Below are 10,928 nucleotides of genomic sequence, written 5' to 3'. Positions count from 1 at the left end.
ATAAATGAAGAATACATCTACAGTAGTTTTTTTAGATGTTGACAGATCAGCCCAAAGTAGGCATCCCTGCATGATGATTAGTTTAGGTGAAGAGGTATGTCATACTCAAAAGCTGTAACAAAAGCTTCAGTCCTGACCTGAAGAAGCTTCTAGCTTGAGAAGCTAAACGTTTTCAAGGAAAAAAACCAAGAAAGTCCACTTGCCTTTTGCAAACACCTGAGGGACAATTCTGTGCCATCTCATGGCTAAATTATAGGACTTCAGCTCCTAACTATTGCCTTTCAAGGAAGAAATCATGAGACTGTGCAAATTTCCCCTTATTGTTGCATGCTGCTATCAAAAGCAAGGATTTGGATGGACCAACTTTGAAACTTATCATGTACATGTGTATATACATGATGCACATACATACATACATGCATGCATGCATGCATGCATGCATATATACATACATAGAACTGCTATTACTGTAACCTCTTCCAATATCTGGTAAAACATCAGGACTAAATAGATTCCCTTTCAGTACGGTAGTATAAAACATTTGGGGCAAAGAATTTGTCAAGTATATGAAGAGATGTTTGATAAGGGAATTTTATCACCAGCATTTAACCAGGCTTATATCACAATTATAGTAAAAGCAGGTAAAGATCATACTTAATGTGCTAATTATGTTTCTTTAAAACTCTTGGTTTTGTCTTACTACTTATCAAGTTTTGGGAGAAAGTACTAGATTATGTAATTATGCACACCAGCAAAATTTTCAGATGATTTTTTTTTTAACTACATACCTATTACATGGAAATTGACAACTGAACAAAGGAAATGGATTATCTATGCCTCTACTATGGCCAAAAAACTGATATTGCAGTATTAGGAAGATGCATGGCTCCTTTCATTCAATGAAGACCTCATTGTACTTGCCACCTATGAGCAGATTACCTGTAGACCCAGACTTCACATGGGCAAATATAATGAAATATGGGACTGCAGTTATTTATACAAAATACAGTAGGTTAATAAAATATAATTATATAAACACACATATATAATTATATATGCACACACTTGGATTGTATATAAAATATTATTTAATGATACATTGTACCTTTTCTTTTGTTGCATTTTTTCATTTTTTTAAAAAAAGTGCTTTCCCCTTTTCTTTGACAGTGCATGCATCTTTGTGGGGTTCTCCTCCCCTTTTCTCTGTCATTATTATAAAAGAATAAACAATTTTAAAAAGCCACTCCCAATATCAATTAGAATCTGCTTTCCCACAAAATAAACCCGTTATTCTTGGCCTTGCACTCTGGAACATTGGAGAACAGGCCTTGACTTTCTTCTTTAAGACAACTTTTCACGTTATTTAAAGAGCATCCATGTAACATTTCTTCACAGGACTTGATTTCTAATCTGCTGATCATCCCTGCAGCCTTTCTTTGAAACCATTCCCGTTTGTTTCATTATATTCTGGTACATTTGATCCAGGTAAGCGAAGAAATGGCTCCGTTTTTCTTTTTGGGCAGCAAAAGTCCAATATACCGTACTTCTTTTTTTACGTATCACAAAGCCAGGTAAATAACGAACGCATCCATTCCCAATTCTGCTTCAATTTGGGGAATGAATGCTGGTGGCGGATAAAGCATGATTCTTTCCAAGTCATCTACAAAAAAAATATATTCTCTGCAAATATCGCAGTTTAAGAATATAGGGACATCGATTTTGGCCTTTAGTCGCAGGAAACCCCTCCCACTCTAACACTGCCTAGAGTAAGTGTTTAATCGGAACCGGAAATCGTGGTAGTGTAGATGCAAAGGTAGCCATTTGAGGAGGGGGGCGCGGAGGAAGACAGTAACGACGGCCGGAAGTCGGATCTTCTTCCGGGTGAAACGTAGGACGAGCCGCGCAGTGGGCTTCGGCGTACCTTATCTGCGTTCGGCGGTTTCGGCGTCTACGGAGGTTTCCTTTTTTTTGCGGGTGAACCCGAAGTATCCGAGGACCGTTGCCATGGCGATGCAAGCGGCGAAACGTGCGAATGTGAGTCGGGCAGGGTGGGCATTTTGAACGCTCCCCCCCCTTTTTTTTCCTGCTTCTTCTCCCCCTTCACTTGCCGTCCCTCTGTTTGCCTTTTGTCGTTTGGGAAAACCAGGAAAAACGTGAACGGGAAGCCGGCAGCTTTCCCGATTTCGTACCCGCCCGTCTGGGCTCATAGGCCCGTCTTCCAAACTTGTCTTGTGTGTGATGGGAATTGTAGTCCCGGCCTTCTCGAGAGCTTCCCCTTTTGACTGGCAGGGGTGCTCAACCTTGGCAACTTTAAGACTAGTGGACTTCAACTCCCAGAATTCCTCAGCCAGCTTTGCTGGCTGAGGAATTCTGGGAGTTGAAGTCCACTAGTCTTAAAGTTGCCAAGGTTAGAGACTTCTTGCCTTTGGAAAAAAGCTTTTTTGGAGGGGATTTGTGGGCTGAATGGCCCTAATGCCTGACATGTGCCCCATAAGTTGGCACCCCCAACTGTCCTGCCCTTATGGCCGGCGTTGAATAGGGGAATATGGGAACTGACGTCTGCCCCACCCCCACTGCTGAATAAGGCAGCAACCAGTAACATCGTAAACACAGAATTAAAGTTAGTTATGCTTTTTTGGGATGGGGTGGGAATAGAGAAGTTTGTGGTTCTCCTCAGCTTTGGTTGTACAGCTTGCCATCAGCTGAACTCAGGTGAATGTAATATAGTGTTATAAGCACCCTGAGTTCCATGTAATACACTGTTTGGCAGCCACATTTGTAGTTCAGTTATTGACGCTTAGAACCGGTTATTGTGGGTAGCAGAATATCAAGAATTAACTGGCATTGGAATACATTATGGGTATTGGGGCAAAATTTGGGTGCAGTTCCATTGCCACACCATCATCCTATTCACTATCACAAAGTCGAATCCCACCCCCGGTTATTCCAGTAGTTTATTTAATTCAATATAGATGCTCTTGAGTTTTGACAGTTTTCAAGGCAAGAAACAGTTAAAAACATAGTGCAGAACAAAGCAGGATCTGGTGCTTTATTTAAAAAAAAAATCATAGATGTAAACATCCAATAAAAGAGCTCTGTCCAGCATAGCTCAAGGCCTAGAAGAACAGCCATATCTCTTCAGACTTTCAGAGGGTGGGAACAGAAGGCACCATAATAGAGCAGCACACTTCTTGGATACCAATAGATGCACTGTTTTAATTGAAGGGATCCAGAGTGTGTCAACTCATCTGGCTGTGTATTAGCTGGGTGAAAACCATGGGAGATAGGTGGTCCCTGAAGTAATCTGGCTTTGTGCCCTGCAGGGTAACATAGATGATAAGCAGCACTTTGAATAGCACCTGATATCAGTGATAAACAATGCAGTTCACAAAACAGAGGTGTCATGGGGTTCCATTGAGGCTTGCCCATCACTGCCAGCATCATTGCATCCTGGACCAGTTCAAGCTTTTGAAGGGCAGACTCAAGATAATAATAATTGTAATAATTGTAATAATTTTGCTATGAAGTGACTTGGACATGTCAGAGGAATGGGTGCAACTCTTCAAACAGCAGTTGTGACTCTTAGAGGACTCCCAATTGGTGCACTACACACAATCTCCAGGCACCAGTAAAGGATTTCAATAGTATCACTATTTGACATTTACATCTCTGGGTTATATCATCTCATGTTTAGGGTTGAGAGCTATAATTGGGCATCATAACCCATTTGTAATACTGAACTCCAAAACCTGCAGAAGATCTCATCAAATGCTTTATGTACACTGTTCAAAAAATAAAGGGAACACAAAAATAAGACATCCTAGATCTGAATGAATGAAATATTCTTATTAAATACTTTGTTCATTACATAGTTGAATGTGCTGACAACAAAATCACACAAAAATGATCAATGGAAATCCAATTTAGCAACCCATAGAGGTCTGGATTTGGAGTTACACCCAAAATTAAAGTGGAAAAAAAACACTACAGGCTGATCCAAGTGTGATGTAATGTCCTTAAAACAAGTCAGAATGAGGCTCAGTAGTGTGTGTGGCTTCCACGTGCCTGTATGACCTCCCTACAACGCCTGGGCATGCTCCTGATGAGGTGGTGGATGGTCTCCTGAGGGATCACCTCCCACACCTGGACTAAAGCATCCCCCAACTCCTGGACGGTCTGTGGTGCAATGTTGCGTTGGTGGATGGAGCGAGACATGATGTCCCAGATGTGCTCAACTGGATTCAGGCCTGGGGAACGGATGGGCCAGTCCATAGCATCAATGCCTTCGTCTTGCAGGAACTGCTGACACACTCCAGCCACATGAGGTTTAGCATTGTCATGCATTAGGACGAACCCAGGGCCAACCGCATCAGCATATGGTCTCACAAGGAGTCTGAGGATCTCGGTACCTAATGGCAGTCAGGCTACCTCTGGCGAGCACATGGAGGGCTGTGCGGCCCCCTAAAGAAATGCCACCCCACACCATTACTGACCCGCCAAACCGGTCATGCTGGAGGATGTTGCAGGCAGCAGAACATTCTCCACAGCGTCTCCAGACCCTGTCACGTCTCTCACATGTGCTCAGTGTGAACCTGCTTTCATCTGTGAAGAGCACTGGGCTCCAGTGGTGAATTTGCCAATCTTGGTGTTCTCTGGCAAATGCCAAACATCCTGCAAGGTGTTGGGCTGCAAGCACAACCCCCACCTGTGGATGTCAGGCTCTCATACCACCCTCATGGAGTCTGTTTCTGACCGTTTGAGCAGCCACATGCACATTTGTGGCCCGCTGGAGGTCATTTTGCAGGGCTCTGGCAGTGCTCCTCCTGTCCCTCCTTGCACAAAGGCAGAGGTAGTGGTCCTGATGCTGGGTTGTTGCCCTCCCACGGCCTCCTCCACATCTCCTGATGGACTGGCATGTCTCCTGGTAGCGCCTCCATGCTCTGGACACTACGCTGACAGACAGCAAACTTTGCCACAGCTCACATTGGTGTGCCATCCTGGATGAGCTGCACTGCCTGAGCCACTTGTGTGGGTTGTAGACTCCGTCTCATGTTACTACTAGAGTGACAGCACCGCCAGCATTCAAAAGTGACCAAACCATCAGCCAGAAAGCATAGGAACTGAGAAGTGGTCTGTGGTCACCCCCTGCAGAACCACTCCTTTATTGGGGACGTCTTGCTACCTGCCTATGCTTTCCACCTGTTCTCTTATTTCATTTGCACAACAGCATGTGAAATTGATTGTCAATCAGTGTTGCTACCTAAGTGAACAGTTTGATTTCACAGAAGTGTGATTGACTTGGAGTTACATTGTGTTGTTTAAGTGTTCCCTTTATTTTTTTGAGCAGTGTATATATTAAACAGGAGGGGAGAGAACAGCAAAGCTTTTAAATCAGTAATAGGTCATCAAAGTTGCCTGTTTCTATCTTTTAAAAGACAGATTCTGGGAACTCTGAAAGTTAATGTAGTGAAAACAACCACATGTTTATATGTATGTTTATGTTGCTAAAAGTTATGCTTGTTATATCTAGATCCGTCTGCCACCCGAAGTCAACCGAATTTTGTATATCAGGAATTTACCATATAAAATCACAGCTGAAGAAATGTATGACATTTTTGGAAAATATGGACCTATTCGACAAATCAGAGTGTAAGTCTGTTGTGTATCTGAATAAACTGAACTTCAAATGAGACTTTATGTAGTTACACACAGCAGTTTTTTAGTTGGTAAACAAATCGTGATCATAGTTTAATAAAATGGTTTCTATAATAGTGTCAGAGTGCAAGAAACTTCCTCAACCTGGCCTAGCTGCTTAGAACTCTTTTGATATGTTAGACACTTTCCCCGGCTCTGTAACTAATCTCAATCACCCTAAGCCCATGATGGCAAACCTATGGCACGTGTGCCGGAAGTGGAATGCAGAGCCATTTCTGCCAGCACGCGAGCCGTCACCCGGAACAGATCCACTGTGCATGTGTGCGTGCCCCCCCGCCAGGCAGCTGATTGGGTATCTTCCGTGCATGCGCAGGGAGAGATGCGCGTGTGGGAGATGCACGTGCATGCACAAGTGGGTGGGGCGTGCAGGGGGGTCATGCACACATGCGTAGGTGGGTGTCACGCATTCGTTGCATTATGGGTGCAGGCACGCATGCACTTTTGGCACGCAATGACAAAAAGGTTAGCCATCTCTGCCCTAAGCCAAAGCAAACAAATTACATTATAGCCGGTGTGATAAAAGATGATGGAAATTATGTGTCTGTGATTTATTGTGTAGCACAGTTGAATGCGTAATGAAATGCATTTAAATCAGAGATGAGCAATCTGCTCAGTTTTAGGATTAAATTTTAGCTTGTGTCTTACCTCGGGCTGCAGAGACATGGCTAATAACATGGTGAAGTGACCAGAGTGGATAATTTCAGTTTTATTCCATTTGTACACTGCCTCAATCTAGGATTTTTTTCCGCGTTAAGGGAGTGGTTTACTAGGTCAGAGGGATGTTAAAATATTAAGCTATTTATTTCAACCCGTAATACCTCTAGGTCAGTAGGAAAAGTTCTGAAAATGTTAGTTCTGTTAATTTGGGAGTTGGGGTGACAGAATCTGACGTTTGCAGATAGGGTACTGTATGAAGCCTAGTGCCTGTCTATTCCTGGCTGATGCACAAGTAAATTCATATATTGTGTTGTTAACTGATTTTAAGAATTAGGTCAAGTGTCAGGAAAAATTGTATTGGTGACAAATGTCATCTCAAAGATTCAAAATACTGGTTTGCTGACATGAAACTTGTTATCCTAACAGAGGAAACACTCCTGAGACGAGGGGAACAGCCTATGTAGTCTATGAAGATATCTTTGATGCCAAAAATGCTTGTGATCATCTGTCAGGATTCAATGTGTGCAACAGATACCTTGTCGTTTTGTACTACAATGCAAACAGGGCAAGTATATTCTTTAAAGCATATCAGTTCTTTAATTTTGCTGTGTTTTTCTCTTTTGATGAGAATATTATGGGGATATTTTCGGATAGTCTAACCAGGGAGATTTTAGCTGTAGTAAACTAAAGGATCTGGTTAGAGAAGTGAGATGGTGCTTTGTACGTTTTCGTATATTCTGCAACGCATAAAGAAAAAAAGTTCAACACATAGTTTTCCGAAAGAAATCCATCTATTTAAAAAAATGAAAAATCAACCTTCTGCATAAAGATCCATATACAGTATATATGTATTATTGCTTTCCTACTGTGTTTTGATTATTTTTAATTATGGGTTATACAGGTAAAACTCGAAAAATTAGAATATTGTGCAAAAGTTCATTTATTTCAGTAATGCAACTTAAAAGGTGAAACTAATATATGAGATAGAATCATTACATGCAAAGCAAGAGAGTTCAAGGCATGATTTGTCACAATTGTGATGATTATGGCTTACAGCTCATGAAAACCTCAAATTCACAATCTCAGAAAATTAGAATATTGTGAAAAGGTTCAATATTCTAGGCTCAAAGTGTCCCACTCTAATCAGCTAATGAAGCCATAACACCTGCAAAGGGTTCCTGAGCCTTCAAATGGTCTCTCAGTCTGGCTCAGTAGGAATCACAATCATGGGAAAGACTGCTGACCTGACAGCTGTGCAGAAAACCATCATTGACACCCTCCATAAGGAGGGAAAGCCTCAAAAGGTAATTGCAAAAGAAGTTGGATGTTCCCAAAGTGCTGTATCAAAGCACAGTAATAGAAAGTTATGTGGAAGGGAAAAGTGTGGAAGAAAAAGGTGCCCAAGCAGCAGGGATGACCGCAGCTTGGAGAGGATTGTCAGGAAAAGACCATTCAAAAGTGTTGGGGACTTTCACAAGGAGTGGACTGAGGCTGGAGTCAGTGCATCAAGAGCCACCACACACGGATGGATCCTGGACATGGGCTTCAAATGTTGTATTCCTCTTGTTAAGCCTCTCCTGAACAACAAACAATGTCAGAAGCGTCTTACCTGGGCTAAAGAAAAATAGAACTGGTCTGTTGCTCAGTGGTCCAAAGTCCTCTTTTCTAGTGAGAGCAACTTTTGCATCTCATTTGGAAACCAAGGACTCAGAGTCTGGAGGAAGAAGGGAGAGGCACACACTGCAAGATGCTTGAAGTCCAGTGTGAAGTTTCCACAGTCTGTGTTGATTTGGGGAGCCATGTCATCTGCTGGTGTTGGTCCACTGTGCTTCTTAAGTCCAGGGTCAACGCAGCCGTCTACCAGGAGATTTTGGAGCACTTCATGCTTCCTTCCGCAGACGAGCTTTATGGGGATCCTGACTTCATTTTCCAGCAGGACTTGGCACCTGCCCACACTGCCAAAAGCACCAAAACCTGGTTCAATGCCTGTGGGATTACTGTGCTTGACTGGCCAGCAAGCTCGCCTGACCTGAACCCCATAGAGAATCTATGGGGCATTGCCAAGAGAAAGAGGAGAGACATGAGACCGAACAATTCAGAAAAGCTGAAGGCCGCTATTGAAGCATCCTGGTCTTCCATAACACCTCAGCAGTGCCATAGGCTGATAGCTTCCATGCCACACCGCACTGAGGCAGTATTGCTGCAAAAGGGGCCCAAACCAAGTTCTGAGTACACATGCATGCTTATACGTTTCAGAGGTCTGATATTGTTCTATGTACAATCCTTGTTTTATTGATTGCATGTAATATTCTAATCTTCTGAGATTGTGGATTTGGGGTTTTCATGAGCTGTAAGCCATAATCATCTCAATTATGACAAATCACAGCTTGAACTATCTTTCTTTGCATGTAATGAGTCTATCTCATATATTAGTTTCACCTTTTAAGTTGTGTTCCTGAAATAAATGAACTTTTGCACGATATTCTAATTTTTCGAGTTTCACCTGTAAATCCTGGATATGGAAGTAGCATTGGGAATAAAAACCAATGTATTTAGTCATTAGCCTTCTCAGTTTCATATTTTTTTCAGATTTGATACTTCATTGCTAAAATCTGCAGAGTGCTTGTAGCATGGTATAATAGCCTCAATCAGTCTTAAAATATATTTCTTAATATTTTGGTGAATGTTAAGGATATTTTTTGTAAAACATAACCATAGAATTTGCTGACTTGCCAAGTGGGGAGGCTGATAATTGGAGATTTCTAGTCAGAGAAGGATTTCCTACTGTAGAAACTTAGTTTTATACTAAATAGAGAAAAGGAATGAATACTTTCTCCTTCTTTTACTAGATCATTCATTTGTTATAGTTATTAGACTAGTACTTAAAGGATAAAAACATTTTTGTTTGCTGACTAGATAGTCCTTTGCATACAGGATTTATTCTTCAGTTACTAAGAATACAGAACAGCTATTGCTTTTCAGTGTCTTTTCTACTGTTTATGAATAATAGTTGACCATACCATTTTAATTTCCCAGTCTAGGGTTTTAATATTTGCTCCTGATATAATTAACCATTGACATATCTCAAAGTTTAAAAATGTATAGAAACTCTGTGATTGCATTGTATTAAAAGAGAAACTGAGACAAGCGTTATGTACAAGTCACTTTTAAAAGAACAAAGATTACAGGGCGACTTTGTGTAGAGGAGTAAAACTGAATCTTAGTGTAGATTTTCCCTTTTATTGACTATTCCCCAAAGTCATGTTTAGTCTATCAGCAGTTTTGGATGTAGCCCTCCAGAGATGTTTACAAAAATTGAACACCTTAAAGAAACCACCTACCAGCTTGTTTACTCTATCTAGCTTAATTGTTTGTGGTGTATGGGTGGTCTTAGACTTCCATTTATCACAAGCATTTCACAAACCTACAAATAGACATATAGGTCTCTCTCTCTCTCTCCCCTCTCTCTCCGCTCTCTCTCCCCCCTCTCTCTCCGCTCTCCCTCCCTCCCTCCCTCTCCCTTCTCTCTCTCTCCTTCCCTCCCTCCCTCTCTCTCTTTCTCTCTCTTCTAGCAGTACTGGCATAATGGGGGAGGGGCAGCTTGAGCAAGATAACTTAAGGCCAGCATGTTATTGTAGCATACCATACCTTACCCTCAATTTCGCTTGTTTTCAAGAAGTTGATGTATGAATTGTATAGTTAAATCACAAACCATTTTGATGGTAAGTAACCTGAATTGCACAAGATTATTCCCAAAGTGAAATTGGCTTAAATACTTTTTACATTTATTGCTTTTAATATTTATTTTTGTCCTGTGACAGGCATTCCAAAAAATGGATACAAAGAAGAAAGAAGAACAGCTCAAGCTTCTGAAGGAGAAATATGGAATAAACACAGACCCACCAAAATAAAACTTTTCCTAAAGAACTGGTTGTTTTGGGTTTTTTTAGAAACATCAGTGTTTCTGGGCCAAATGTCACCCCCAATTATGGACACCTGGTATATGAAGATTTGGTAATTTTAGTTCTTTGATTACATAACCATCTTGATTATTCTCACCTTTGGAAGATTGCTTGCTGCTGTATATAATGATAGGCACTTGGATATTGAAATTAGCTATGGCTTTGGAATAACGTTAATTTCCACGATTGAGAGACCATTGATATCACTTTTTTAGCCATTACAGTGAGTGGAATGTGTAAAATATTCTGAAGGCTCAGTCTCATATTTAATTTGTAACGGAGAAGCATGTGTATTTTAAAATATATTTTGGAACTTTATCACCTAAGTATAGCCCATAAATTGTTTTCTTTGCATGATGCGTTTGGTGGGGAAACCTGTAGAGATCCACTTCTGTGTCTCTTTTGTTGCAATGTGCTGGACTAAGAATCTGACAGCATTTGAAGAAAATAAACCTTCTTGATCACATTAACTGCTTCAAAAAATAAAAGGAATATGGGGTTATGCGGACATGCAATCTGAATTTTCTTTGCTAAAATGTATAGAAATGTTCAGTTTTGCTATTGTATTGCTTTTGTTTTATAAGTGAGGAATAA

General features: G+C 41.1%; 1 protein-coding gene across 1 annotated transcript; it reads left to right on the top strand.

The window, feature by feature from the left end:
- Positions 1-1,759: 1,759 nt before the first annotated feature.
- Positions 1,760-10,299, top strand: SF3B6 (splicing factor 3b subunit 6). Its single transcript, XM_026710347.2, has 4 exons — positions 1,760-2,034; positions 5,531-5,649; positions 6,799-6,937; positions 10,194-10,299. The coding sequence occupies exons 1-4, from the start codon at positions 2,005-2,007 to the stop codon at positions 10,281-10,283; spliced, it is 378 nt and encodes a 125-aa protein (XP_026566132.1). The 5' UTR covers positions 1,760-2,004; the 3' UTR covers positions 10,284-10,299.
- The last annotated feature ends 629 nt before the right edge of the window (positions 10,300-10,928 follow it).

This window comes from Pseudonaja textilis, chromosome 1, assembly GCF_049901715.1.
Source record: "Pseudonaja textilis isolate UNSWEBS1 chromosome 1, rPseTex1.2, whole genome shotgun sequence".
NCBI lineage: Eukaryota > Metazoa > Chordata > Lepidosauria > Squamata > Elapidae > Pseudonaja > Pseudonaja textilis.
This window is presented reverse-complemented; position numbering and strand designations above follow the sequence as displayed.